The sequence below is a fragment of the Felis catus genome, chromosome B2 (assembly GCF_018350175.1).
Source record: "Felis catus isolate Fca126 chromosome B2, F.catus_Fca126_mat1.0, whole genome shotgun sequence".
Taxonomy (NCBI): Eukaryota; Metazoa; Chordata; class Mammalia; order Carnivora; family Felidae; genus Felis; species Felis catus.
This window is the reverse complement of record NC_058372.1, coordinates 124,894,562-124,909,142: the sequence shown is the minus strand read 5'-3', so window position 1 is coordinate 124,909,142 and position 14,581 is coordinate 124,894,562. Positions and strand designations below refer to the sequence as shown.

At 40.0% G+C, this 14,581-nt stretch overlaps 1 protein-coding gene across 7 annotated transcripts in view; it reads left to right on the top strand.

Moving 5' to 3' along the window:
• Positions 1–14,581, top strand: part of REPS1 (RALBP1 associated Eps domain containing 1) — an 86,986-nt gene that overhangs the window by 68,027 nt on the left and 4,378 nt on the right. For 4 of the 7 annotated variants that reach the window (XM_006932051.4, XM_019831316.3, XM_003986599.5 and 1 more), the window contains 7 exons: positions 4,967–5,054; positions 6,254–6,355; positions 8,087–8,159; positions 9,476–9,594; positions 10,405–10,469; positions 12,611–12,796; positions 13,778–13,873. In XM_006932051.4, the coding sequence (XP_006932113.1) occupies positions 4,967–5,054; positions 6,254–6,355; positions 8,087–8,159; positions 9,476–9,594; positions 10,405–10,469; positions 12,611–12,796; positions 13,778–13,873 (729 nt within the window). The remainder of the gene's footprint in view (positions 1–4,966; positions 5,055–6,253; positions 6,356–8,086; positions 8,160–9,475; positions 9,595–10,404; positions 10,470–12,610; positions 12,797–13,777; positions 13,874–14,581) is intronic. The other 3 variants (XM_003986600.5, XM_006932052.4, XM_019831317.3) reach the window with 2 other exon arrangements.

Here is a 14,581-nt window from a genome sequence, read left to right as displayed (position 1 = left end):
TGCAAGAGAGCCTCCGTCTTGTCTTCCTGTGGCTCACTGTGTTGCTTTGAAAATGCTACAAAGTTCACATCTCAGATTTAAAAAATAAATTCTATCCCCATAGAATTGATTTCATATATGCCCAACTTGCCCCTCAAATTATTTGAAAACTTCAAAACCGTAGCTATTAACCATTCTTCTCACTGTTCACTCCTCCTTTTCCTTTTATTTTTTCTCTTAAAGAGAAGGACATGCTAATAAGCACCTTTCAAAAAGAAAAGAGGAAGTAAGTAGGAAGGAAGGGAAGAAGAGAGTAAAGGTAGGATTTTTTTTTTTTTTAAATGAGTTGAGTGGAAAGATACGGAAAAAGTGACAAGGCATTCTTTTTAGATGTTTCTGATCAAAGACAGCCGTTAGTTTTTAATTAAATATAGAAATAGCCTTATTTAATGTGGATTTAGAAGAAATGGCATTTAAAGATAGTAGTACATCTTAGTAGTTTAAATGAATGGATCTTTCGTGTGCTTCATAATTTTAAAAAATGTGTATCTGTGAAATAGTGAGGATGCTGTTGTATTGAAAACAGATAACTTATGGAAGTGTTTTAAGTGTCTGTTTCATAGTTCATTAACTATGTAGATCATCTGCCTTTTGCTTCTCTTACTGCTGTTTTGAGGGCATTAATCTTCAGTGTTGATCTGAAAATGAAGGAGGAATAAAAAAACAAAATATAATTTCTGCTGCTTATTAGGGCTGTAATTAAGGTCTTTTGAGAAGTGACAGGTGCTATGAGCTGAAAGACAGTTTACCTTTGCTCTAAGTTTTATTTCTCCATATTATTCTTGTCTCCTACTTAGTCAAGTTATTTTTATTTAAAATACTTAATGGAAGTCCTTTTTTGAGAAGGCAAGTTTGATGTAGCAATAAAGAAATGCTCTGTTTTATTCTCTAACCCTGAAGAGAGGTGAAAATAATCATGGTATGACGATTTTTTTGTCAGGCCAGGAAAGAACATTATGTATAAAAATATAAAACTCAGAGGCAAAATAAATTGAGTCATGACTGGCAGGAAATGCCAGGAAATATTTGACTTCATAATATTGATGTTCTTGTAACCTTTTGGAAAAAAATACCCAAATTTATGAATTCTGGCTCTAGTGTTGAAAAGGATATGGCTCCACACTTTATGTTTTTATCTTCAGTGTGGCAGGAGGTTCTAGGAAATTGTTAATTGCTATTTTTAACTTGAATTTAGATCTCTAAACTTGATAAAGTTGGCAGTCTTAACTATTTATAATCTGGTACCTAGAAATATCTTTTTTCTGTTACGGTGCTAAACTTAAATCTAAACTTTGTTCCCCAACTAGTAATCTCACTTTAAACCTGGCATTAGGAAAATGCCCTGCTCCCATCGAGGATCTAATAAGTTCTTACCCTTCGCTCAATGCTTATCTGGCGTACTGTCTTCTACAGAACACAGCCTATACCCACAATCCCAAATGATCCTTTGCAAGGCTTCAATAAATAATTACAAGTGAGTAAGTAAGGTCCACACAGATTAGAAGAGAGTCGCCTAAGAGAAAAATACCACTGCAGTGCTAATATGCATTTACATACCTTACAGTGTTGGAAACATTTAATGGAATGGTTTTTAAAAGCTAAAAATTATAATTAGCCATTCGCTCAACAAGGTGAAAGTCTGTGAAAAGCCCCACACTTCTCTGTAGCACGTAGAGACATCTATATCACACAGTACAGTGACCCCACATGCACACTGAGATGGGTAATTTTTAGGCTCCCAGAATTGTGATGGAATTGAGTTTCTGATAGCTCATTTCCAGAAACTTGATTGCTTTTGTTGAACTACTTTATCATTAATAGCCTCTGGTAGAATCTGCTTCTGCTACTAAATTCTAGACTGATGAAAAGTGTAATGCTCTAGTCTTTGCCATGATGTATGCCCGATCTCGAGTGCCGCCGAACTTCTGAGTAATTCAGGGTATAAAAAGGAAGTGTAGTTTGCTTACAGATTATGCCCAGCCAACTCACCTGGTTTGGTGGGGCCCCCTTCTAAGTGCCTCTGATACTCCCTAGGGATGTAAAATGTCTCACGCACACACACACACACACACACACACACACACACACACACACACACACAAATTCCAGTCTTAAGTAGACCACAGCTTAATCATTATAAGTTGATGGTTATAATACAGCTGATTGTGATAATTATCATATATAGTCGTGAACAGGATTGTGGGCAGGATACTGTGAGCTCACTCAACCCAGTGTATTTGGGCAAGTTTTCACAAAAGAGGTTATGTTTGTATGCTGAGGTTTGAGTGAAACTCTGAATTGGCAGGAGTGGACAAGGGCATCCCAAGCAGAGAGAATATCACAAGCAGATCTGGTAAGTGGCAAGAGTATAGGGTAGACATGTGGTTGGCGATTCGAATGATGGGGCTAAGGGTTGAAACCAGACTGGGAAGAGCTTTGTGTGCTAGACCAGGGATCTGAACTTAATCTCCTAGACACGAGGAGCCAGCCGGGAGTGCTGTGACAAGATGAGGTGAGAAAGGCAGTTAGGGAAGATCACTCAGGCAGGAAACAATGTGAAGGATCAATGGGAACAAGAGAGAGCAAGCTGGTAAGTGACACAGAAGTGGAAAGTAGGCAGACGGGGTTCAGACAGGATAACGGGATTTCAGGCAAGTGGAAACTACAGATAAATGAGCATACTATATTTAAAATGTGTACATGAAATCAGATGTCCAAATATATGACACAAACGTGCCATAAGTGATTAGGAATGAGTTTCCTAGAGGTGATGAGGTGATTTTAGTAGGTGGAAGAAACTGGGCAGAGCCTGCTAGTCAGTCTTCCTACTTTTTTCTCTGTAAATTCGGGGATGCTAATTTGGAGCAGAGAAGGTGTTACTTTGGCATCTTATGGCTCGGGATTCAGAAGCCTGTAGGCGTTCACGGTTCTTGATTTGGATGTGGAAATGCTCAGAGGCAAAGCTCTCTGTCCTGCTGCAAGTCTCAATCACAAGCGAAGCTTCTGACACATACGGCAGTTGTAGGTTAGGCCTGTCATCTGTGTAAAGCCCTGCGAGGGGCCGCCTTGTCCTGCAGCGGGTACAGCCGTGGCGGGCTCCCGGCAACCAGTGGTTGCATGACTGAAGTATGTGACCCAGAATTGATTTGCTGGCACAGAAACTCAACAGAAATTATTTGGAGGATGAATAGAACATTCATGATTTTCTTTTCTTGGGATCGTTATCGTGACTTCCATGGAGTGTACTGGAAATACATGAAAAGGCTAGTTAATTGTTCCAACTGTTACAGGTTCTGTGTATCTGATTTTATACACACGCAAAATATATATTAGATGAATATTAAAACATCTAAGAAGGTTTTTTTGCTTGTTTTTTCCTAGTTTGGGGTTTGGAGTTAAGAACTTATCTCACGAACTGTCATTTTTTTCTCCTTCGACCTTGCCTTCCGAGGTTAAATTCTGATTCTCATGGCATTTATTTCTGCCACTAACATTGCGGGTTAAGAAAGTAGTATTCATCCCCTAAAGCGATGTTTTTTATAACTGTAAATACAACAAAGAGCATCTTACGTGTATTGTTAAAATATTTCCCTGAGAATGACTCTTTATTCTATGAGAAATCTAAACTTGTATCCACATACGTATTCATATTTATAACTGTGATTTTAGAGTTGTAGAGGAAATGTTCGAACTTTGTCCAGAGCCTTGCTGGTATGGGGGCAGAAAATTGCTACGAATGGGTGTATCAGTACAATTGCAACAAAAAATTCATTTGTCATAAATTGGTTGGATGTAGAGATTACGAGAGTAAGCCAGGGAGACCTGTCAAACAAGAGCCGTGTCATGGAACTGAACTTTGTCTAGCAGAGGCTTCGTGTCGCCTGCTACTCTCAACCAAAAATGGTGTCTGACTTAAACTGAAAAGTCCTGATCCTTCCCACTAAATCATAAACATAACTCATAACTGGATATCTGAAATTTCAGGATCTCAAGTTTAGTCTTTAGTAGGAGCACACACAAAATAGGAACTGAGTCTTCATAGAAGGAACTGAGCCCCCTAGCAGTACTGGTCAGTTGCCACTCAGCCAAATGCTTGATCCCATTCTGGTCCCTCCCCTGTGGGTCTCAGCTGCCAGGGCCAGGTCTGCCTCGTACCCAGGTGCACCTTTCTCCTTCTCTTGTCTTTCCGAGAGGCTTGTCTCCATCCTCTCTTCTTACTTTGCTCTTTTCGTTCTTTTCGGAGGTCTGTTTGGCCAGTTTCCTTACTCCTTTAACTACACTTGCCACTCACAAAGGGATTTCAGATGTATTACAGTCATGAAAAGGTTTAAGAAAAATGTGAAAATGTTGAGAGTAGGAGTCTTACTCCTCTTAAAAAACGCATGCCTTTGTGGAAGTTTTTTAAACAGTTCTGTAGAACTAATCTGTAGAAAGTACGTGTCGTGCCTACTGTTAAAATATAGCAAGGATTATTACCTTTGTTTTGTATAGGAAGAAGTAAATGTCCATTTTTTTTCAGCAGTTTAGTGAAAGAGTTCAATCTGTTAAGTGTTTGGGTTCTCACGAAATAGTTATTCACTTTAACCTCAAAGGTTCAAATTCGTATAATTTCATGAGATCGTCTCACACTCTGCCTTCGATTATTGTCTTCAGTGGTAGTTTCATGGATCTTCTTTTCACTCAAACCTTAACCACTGAAGCTAAAGTGTATTTTTTGTCAAAGAAACCAGAATGTTAGGCACGCAGAGTGAACTGGACTTTTCGCTATAATTCTGAAACGTTCCATTAAGAAATTAATTTTCGCGCTTGCCTTCGCATGAATGAGAAAGTCTGTCCACCAGTTTTTAAAGTGTCGTCAATTTTTACCGTTTCGTGGTGTCGGCGTGGCACTTGTGATGTAAAGTCTGTGTTTCCCGTGTGCCTGCAGGACACCGCTATCGTGCATCCGGTTCCCATCCGCATGACTCCGAGCAAGATCCACATGCAGGAGATGGAGCTGAAAAGAACCGGCAGCGGTGAGAGGGCTGCTGCCTGCTGCCGGGCCGGGCTCCGGTTGGGGGTTAGCGGCAACTAAACGCACAGTTCCTCTTCGGGGGTTCACGTCTAGTTCATCATTGTCTGTTTTTTAACATAGTCCTTTCTGCAAGCATGCATATACATGCGGGCGTGTATGTGCTTTTCATCTTGTATCAGTTGAGTTTATATTACAGAGTCTTAAAGGAAGGACTCTTGGCATATGTGGCGTTCCAACACCCCGTGGGTTTTTATGATAACTGGTGTGAATTCACATTTTAAGCGTGTTGGGATTTTAACCAAAGAGGTTTACGGTTAAAATAAATTTTAGCTTTAAAATTGTATGTTTTGCTTGAACTCTTGAAGTTTCTCCCTACTTTAAATTTTTTGTTTTTAACGTTTATTCATTTTTGAGAGACAGAGAGAGACAGAGCATGAGCAGGGGAGGGGCAGGGAGACAGGGAGACACAGAATCCTGAAGCAGGCTCCAGGCTCCGAGCTGTCAGCACAGAGCCCGATGTGGGGCTCGAACTCACGAAGTGCGAGATCATGACCTGAGCCGAAGTCAGACGCTCAACCGACTGAGCCACCCAGGCGCCCCTCTCCTTACTTTAGATTAAATGTTTTAGTTAGGGCTTCTCAGAGGTATATTTATTTTGTATATAAATCAGCATTATAAATTACCTTTTTTTTTTTTTTTTTAGAGAGAAAGATTGTGTACATGGGAGGGGCGGGGGGGGGGGAGAGAGAGAGAGAGAGAGAGAGAGAGAGAGAGAATCGTAAGCAAGTTCCATGCTTAGCAGGGAGGATGACACGGGGCTCGATCCCACCACCCTGGGATCGTGACCTGAGCTAAAAATCAAGAATCGGATGCTTAAATGACTGAGCCGCCACCCAGTCACCCCATAAACTACTAACTTTACAACCATATGTGGGGTGCTTTGTTTAATTACCCTGAAGGGGATAAAATTAATGAAGTATGAACATACAACTTGACTCTTCTGTTATAAAGTATCTTCTGTTACGGCAGAAAACTAAATTCTATATAAACAAGCTTATGTTTTATTAAAAATACTATTGTGTCTTATATCTCATGGCATACCTGCTACTTCTTTGAAATACCTAAATGAAGTCTTGAACTCTGAGGTTTATGAATGTATTAATTCAGGTCTTGTACTTTCACCTATTAATTCTCTACTAGATCATACTAATCCCACTAGCCCATTACTTGTGAAAACGTCTGACCTGTCAGAGGAAAGTAAGATAAATTCATCGGTGAAATTTGCTTCTGGAAATACTGTAGGTAAGTGAAAAATAGCATTACAGCTTCCATTTGAAGTTGATTGAGTCTCAATTTAGAGTCTGAATAATTCAAATGTGTAGCTATTTCATATTACCTTTACTGAATAAAGTAGAGATTAGTCAACCCTTTGACACCTCCTACCCTCTAGATGGGTAAATGGTTGCTCATTGCCTCCTGGACCTGCTTCCTGGCAGGCTTTCTGTTTGCCATCCCTCTCGGTTAGCCACGTTTAGTCCATGACTCCTCCCACCAGCTCCTTTCTTTCTCTCTCAGTAAATTGTGTATACATTCATTTATGCAGCCTGTGTTAATGGAATAGTGTGTGCCAGGCTCTGTTCTAGACACTGGGGATTCAGCAGTTAAAACAGAAAAAAAAAAAAAAAAATCTTTGCCCTAGTGGAGCTTACATTCGGTAGGGGGTGTAAAAAAAAAACTTAGTTTAAAAAAAAAAAGGAGCTCGTATCTTAGGAGATAATTAACACCGTGGATAAGGATAAAGCTGGGAAAGGGAAGAGGAAGTGACATTTTAAATAAGGTAGTCAAAGAAGACCTTACCAAAAGATGACACTTGGGTTAAAATTTGAAGGAGATGAGGGATTCAGCTTTGAATATCTGAAGGAAGGACGTTTAAGGCACAGGAAAGGGCACATGTGAAGCCCTGGTTTAGAGTAGTCATCAGGGAACAGTGTAAGAATGGCTCTTACTGAATGAGATGAAAAGCCATTAGAAGGTTTTGAACGAAGAAGTATGTGGTTGGCCTTTATTTTTTAACAGGATCACTCTGGCTGCTGTATTGGTAACAGGCCTGAAGAAAGCAAGAGTCAAAACAGGGAAATAATAGAATAATATTTAGACTATATTAGAATAATACAGGCGAGAGAAGATGACAGCCTGGCCTGGAGTGGTAGCAGTGGGAGTGCTGAGAAACGGTCAGATTCTGACTCTGGTGGGGAAAGTACGTGGGACTTGCTTACCTGTGTGATCGAGGATGGGGGTGAGAGGTCAAGGGCGATTCAGGGAATTTTGGCCTGATACACTAGGAACTGAGGAAGGCTCTGATAAGAGTAGGTTTGTTGGGGAAGATTGGAAGTTGACTTTTGGACATCTCCGGTTTGAGGTGCCTGTTAGAACATCCAAGTGGAAATCGGGTAGTTTTAGTATCATTCCTGTAGAATTAAATAATTCAGTTATTTGATGAGAAAAAGGAGCAGGGTACATTTTGAAATGAAACTAAACCAAATAACCAGTCCCTTTAATTTATAATCCTTGAAAGTGTGGAGTAGTATTAGTGTTCCTTCAGATCGACCCTGGAGTTTCTGTTTTAAAATCTGTTACTGTATCACAACCATTAGGCTGCCTCTGGAGTTCTCTGCTCCTCATAAGAGTTTGAGGAATTGGCAGTGATATTTTCTCAGGCGAAAAACGGTGAACCTCTGGCTAATTTCATAAATTTTATTGTGGTCCAAGCATATTTTTTATTCCTATTTACATTAACTTCTCTAGATTATAACTTGTTCCGTGTGCATAGTATTTTGTTGTGTAAATATGCCATGATTTATTTGATTTATATTTAATTGTTAACATTTAACGACACTAGGATGAACTCTTAAGCTATTAGCCAGTCTTTAAATGTCTCTGATTTGAAGTAATAATTATCATACTTGTTTAGAGTATCTAGAGTAAAAAGTGAATAAAAAATTATTATTAAATAGGGTATATTCCATTTATCAGCAGATGGGTACAGTAGTTCAGACTCTTTTACTTCGGACCCAGAACAGCTTGGAAACAATGTAACTCATCAAAGGTCAGTATTTCTGTCAATAAAAAAACACATGAAATATGTTGTCACATTGTAATATTGAGAATTATTTTAGAACCAAGTATACATTATTTTCCTCTATTCTTCAGTTCTCTGAACGCTGTTAGGTTGCCTCCTGGTTTATGTAGAAGGGAAATGATTTCGATTCTTTCCAACTCTAATAGGAAAACAAAAGGAACCCTTATCTTACCCCGCGGTAGTCTCTGGAAGGTTTAGGAAGTGCTGTAGTAGCATTAGCAGTTTAAGGTAGTCCTTTGTGAAGGTAAACAGCTGAGAGTCTAAATAAGTACTAGAGGTACAGATTTTCTTTTAAAGCTTTGGTGGCAAGTGTCAGCAATTCTGTTTTGAGATGCCATCTTTCTAGATGGCACACCCTCATGTTGGGCTACCTACCCTCCTGAAGATCTGCGTGACATAGAACTTTTCAGACACAAATAGAAAAGGTGTGGGAAAGGGTGAAGGTGGCCAGGGATTTGTCTGCAAGGGCTTAACTTAACCATCCACTAAAATCCGTGGACAGGACAGGAGCATCTTTTTCCCCTCTCCTGTTATACATGCTCAGTATCCTTTGGCCACGTGCCTGGAGGATGTATATAGAGACAAGTAACACAGAATCTCAGAAGAGCTTCTTGAGTCAAAGCCTGCTTCTTCATATAATTCTTTCTGTATATCTTAGAGTTCTCAGTCATCTTGAGTTTTATTCTCCTTTTTATCCCTATAAGTGAGGAGCAGATTGTCAGAGTCCGTGAGACTCTTTTTCAGAATACAAAAGACTTCGGTGGCAAAAAAGTGAATCTCTGGGGGGGGGTCGAAAGTGAGGACAGTCCCCTATACGATGAGATGGCCTGTGGAGACACAGGAATGGTCACCTCAGATAGTTGAGCAAGATTCTGCTTCACTTTCCCAAACTTCAAACTTTAAATAAGTTGAAAGCTAACCATATCTGAAAGTGAAGTCTCTCTTTCTTGAAAATGATTTTTCAAACTAATATTACCTTTAATGGAATGGGAAAACCATTACTAGGTTTTCAGTCTACCTTGAATTCATGTTAATAACTTTCTTTTCAGATTTTTTAAATGCATAATTATCCTTTATAATAAAAGGGTATTTGCCCCATTAAATAATTTTTTGTTTAACGTATATCAGAAAGTCTTCTCTTTATTCATTGGTATACTTGTCATACCTACTTGAGAAAATGTCACACCACTGAGATCCTTTGCTGCTTAGCCAAGTTGAATGCTTAAAAAGAAGAAAGCTCCAATACCAGTAGCATCACGAAGTGTAATGGGTGGATTTTGTAGGTCTCATTCTGGAACGTCGCCTGATAACACTGCACCACCGCCTCCCCCTCCAAGGCCTCAGCCTTCTCATTCTAGATCATCATCTTTAGATATGAATCGGACCTTTGCAGTCACCACAGGTGGGTCAGAAGACCATAAAATCATTTGATTCTAAAGTTCATTAAAGAGCACAACATTTTATTTTCTTTTCTCTTAATATGTCTCATTTTTTTATCTGAAGAAGAATTTTTAATTTAAAAGGTGTCAAGTGAGAGGAATTTTTTTTCTTAATGTGATTGAGTTAAAATGATAAAAGATGGGAACCTGAGAGATGCCACCAGAGAGTTTAAAACAACCATGTGGAGAGAGATTAAGGAGGGAAAGCTGACAGAGGAGAGAGAAGACATATAACTTACTCCAAGGTTTTAATTTCTATATAACTGGTTGTATTGCTATTATGTTGATCAAAATAGAAAAGTTAGGACCAGGCGATGAAGATGTTCTGTTTTGGACATTATGAGTTTGGAGTGATGAGGAAAAGGGGACATAATAACAGGCTATTGGACTTGTGGGTTAAGAAAGATTGTATTATTTGGGAATCATTTACATAGAAACGATAGAATGAATGAAAAAAGAAAATTTGGACGTCTGCGTATTTTATAGCTGAAGAGCATTCAGAAGTAGGAGAAGAAAGCCAAGATGGTATAGTATTATGGAAACAAGCATGTCACGACTGTCTCGTGCAGAGAACAAGAGAAACGAGGTCTGAGAAAGGGCCATGAGGCTTGGTTATTAAGTCCTATGTAGATAGTTTTACAGGATAGTAAATGCCTTCTAGTACTTATCAAACATTCTTACAAATCTTCATCATTTGATCACATTCACTCCACCTGTTTGTTGTACTAGCAAAGTGTGTATTTACTAAAAAGACAACTTGTGTGTTTACTCAGGACAACAACAGGCTGGGGTTGTTGCCCACCCTCCTGCAGTGCCTCCAAGGCCACAGCCCTCACAGGTAATCCTTCAGTGCTTCCATTACTGGGTGGTCTTATCTGTTAGGCATTCACTGCTACTCTAGAATTACTTTGAAGATCAGGAATTAACCTAATTGTCATTCTTTTTTTTTTTTTTTTTTAATGTTTATTTTTGAGAGAGACAGAGATAGAGCTTGAATGGGGGAGGGGCAGAGAGAGAGGGAGACACAGAATCCAAAGCAGCCTCCGGGCTCCGAACTGTCAGCACAGAGCCCCACACGGGGCTCGAACCCACGAATCGCGAGATCATGACCTGAGCCAGAGTCAGACGCTCAACCGACTGAGCTACCCAGGCGCTCCTCTAATTGTCATTCTTAATGAACATTTCATTCAGAGAAGCTAAGTCTTGTTTGGAAGTCAAGAATAATGATTGGAGTTATCTTTTGAAAGAAGCTTAAAAGTGGACCAAATGATAATGTCTTGATAAAGGAAGGTTTAGTGGAAAGAACAACAGGTTGGGCGACAGGAGATGTCCGTTTGTGTCCTGGATCTAGCAGCACCTCAGTGCCCTCACTGCATCTCTCTGGCGATGTTATTCCAGCAGTAGAGGAAGTGTCAGATGACCTCTGTATCCCTGCCAGGCAGAAATTGTTTCCATCTAATCTGTTCTAAGATTCTCGATTATAGCTGTTAGTTTTATGAGACTGGCTGGCTGACTACCTTTTACATGAATGAATTCGGTTGATTTTTCTGGGTTAGATCCTTATAATGAAGTTGGTTATTTGAAGTTAAAAAGATGGTTTCGTAGTCTTTACGAGCAAGATACTGAAATTTGAAGATTTTAGTATGTATTTTACCTCAAGTACTAGCGAAAATATATATTGGGTTAAACTGGAAACCCAGGGAGCTGGTCACTTGATTCAAGAACCAGTCCAGCGGGGAAGACAGACCTGTAAACAACAATTGCAGGACAAGTGCTTCTCCAGGCGTATTTGTAAAATGCTTCGCCACAGCTTTACTAGCTGGTGAAGTCAAGGGTCACGTTGAAAAGGTGTAAGTAAAACAAAGGAAGTAAGGCTTTAAGCAAAGACTTGAGAGATGAAGTAGTGTTTCTTGGGGAGAGGGCCCTCCAATCAGAAGGAATGACATTGCCTGGCATAATCAAGGGAAGACGAGTTAGTTCTGTGCAACCGGAGTGACAGGGAATGAAACTGTGGACACAGGGAAGGGGCAGATCATCTCCAGATCAAGAGTTTTTCTTACAGGAGATGGAGAATTTCTAACAGATAAGCAGGGAAGAGACTGCAGATTTATTCCTGTGTTGTCCTGTACTTCCATCACAATAAAACTGCTCACAGTGTATTTTAATTCCTTGTTTTCTTGTTCTTATCCTGCACTAGACGATCTGCTTCATTAGGTCATGGGCCTTATTTTTTTGTTTGCTGTTATTTCCATAGTGCTTGGCCAAAAGTTAGATCCTCAATAAATGTATTTTTGGGTTGAAGATTTTAGAGGATTGCTCTGGCAGAGGAGTGGAAGAAAATTGAAGGGAAGTAATGCCAAAGTATTGGGAGAATAGTTAGAGCGGTGGTTTTCACACTTTAACGTAACCTTTTTAGAAATATGATGGAACATTTTTTTAATAAAAGTAACTTTTTTAAAGCACAAACTGTTGTGCAGTGGCCCGATTAAAAAAAAAAAAAAAGGCACAAGTGGAGAATCTGGGAGTAGGGCCAGACCCTCCCTGTCCTCGGATGTACTTTCTTTGTAATAAGAATTTTGTAAAAGTATCTTTTTTTTAAATCTCCTTTAAAAACTTATTTATTTTGAGAGCGAGTGCAAGCAGGGGCCGGGGGGCGTGGAGGGGGGCGCGGGGAGAGAATCCCAAGCAGGCTCCGTGCTGTCAACGCAGAGCCCAGCCGGGTTTGATCTCATGAGTCGGACGCTTAACCACCTGAGCCACCCAGCTGCCCCTAAAAGTATCTTTTTTTATTGAAAGTTTGTCATCTTAACCTTTTGAGTGTCTCAGCATGTCACTTACGGTTTTTTAGAGGCTAGATGCTACTGTAGCTCACCTCCCTGAATTTACAGGTAACAGGGTTATTTGTACAATGTATTTTCAAAGAAGGTTGCTGCCAGTGATACACTAATGTGTGTTCCTCCCTCCTAAACCATCGTGTAGGCTCCTGGTCCCGTTGTGCATCGCCCAGTGGATGCCGATGGCCTAATAACTCACACTAGTACCTCACCTCAGCAGATACCAGAACAACCAAATTTTGCAGATTTCAGCCAGTTTGAAGTATTTGCTGCATCAAACGTAAATGAAGAACAAGAGGATGAAGCCGAGAAACATGCAGAGGTCTTACCGGTGAGTTTTCAAGGGCTGAGCTGATTTTCTGCTGGGAAACGCTTCCCACATTATATTCATAAGTAGGTCTGTAAACAGAGGAACCTCTAAAAAGTAGATACTAGAATGGACATGAGTGAATAAAATATCTTCTGCTGCTGCTCTAGAGGATTTCTGTTCCCTAGGTCTGTGCTTCTTAATTTTTTTAATTGGTCTTAGACACCTGCTGGTTGCAATATAATGCTTAATAAGAATGAGAATCTGTGTGGAAGTTAGTTGTCGTGTGAAAAGATACAAACACAACCATCTGGTCATGGCTGAAACACTGCTCAGGGGCTTGCTTCTTAATGCTGAGCGTCTGGTGTGTGATTTGGTGAAGATTTCCGTGTAATAAGTGGCTGTGGTTACCATAGCTACACTCCGTTTGTGTGACAGTAAGTCACTTCAGTTAGACAGCAGCATTCCAGGAGATTCTGTTTAGTTCTAGTGGCAAGAACTTCTCTAGGGATTCCCGACCTCACTTAACATAAATGTGAAGTTGGAGAGACTTATTAACGCTTCTTACAGATCCGATCCATGGGAAATTTTCCACTAGCCGCTTCTTCAAGCCTGTAACTTTCTGCCTAGCCCTGGGGCCTCTAGGTGTGTGGGCTGTGCCTCCAGGAAGGCAGGGCGAGCCTGAGGGGAAGTCCAGGTGTGCCCAGGGCATTGGGTACTCGGCTCTCTGGGGTGGAGGCATCCGCTCCCCCAACCGCAAGAATTTTCCAGACTGTGCCGGGCTGCATTCTCAGCCCTCCCCTTCTCCCTCAGAGACCTGTCACCTTCCCTGCTCCCTGCCTTTCTGTAGGACAGAATAGTCATTGTATGGGGTTTTCTCAAATTCCTTATTATCAGACTGAACATTTTCTTAATATTTTACTCTCTGATTTGTTAACATATGTATTTATGCATAATTTTATACTGATTACATATAGTTAGGAATGATAATATATTCATCTCTAGGTTGAAAAAGCTTCTGATCCTGCAAGTTCTCTTCGAGTTGCCAAAACAGATAGTAAAATTGAAGAGAAGACAGCTGCTAGTGCTCCTGCCAATGTGGTAGGCGACAAGTCTTGTATAATATTGGTTATTTTGTACATATAAAATGTTATGTGACGTCATTTTTACTTTGTAAGATTTTAAAACTGACAGAAATCTTAGAAATAAAGTTAACTGTAGAGCAACCTAACCCACCCACTGCCAGAACTGTAATATACTGAGTCGGTCTCAGAACAAGGTCTGCCCGTTTAAAAATTCTAGGAGATAATAGTCTGTCATCCAGTATAGACCATAGGTTCTCAGAACTCATGTTACTACATTGTTCACATGCATAAAATAGAGGTTCCTTATTGGTCACATTCAGTTTGTTTTATTGCAGTCTTAAGTGTCATAGGGAAAAATGGTCAACCCTTGAAGAATGTTATGCTCTGGGCTCTTCTTCTTGACTGTTTTGGGGATTATTTTTTCCCCAGCACATTTCATGAAAATTTCTACACACACGGTAAAGTTGAGAGAATTTTACGTTGTATACATCAAAAAACCCACACTTGAGCGTACCATTACCAGTTTCCTGTACTTGCATTGTCATGTATCTCTCCATCCTTTATCTACATCAGTTTTTCGTATCTGTTTTTTGCATTTCAAAGTAAATTACAGATACTGGCGTATTTTTCTGTTCAGGGAAAAGTCTTGGTAATTTTTTTTTTCTGTTCTCATCCAGATATTCCCAGTAGTTATTACAGCACGTGCCTCTGAAAGTGCTTAAAT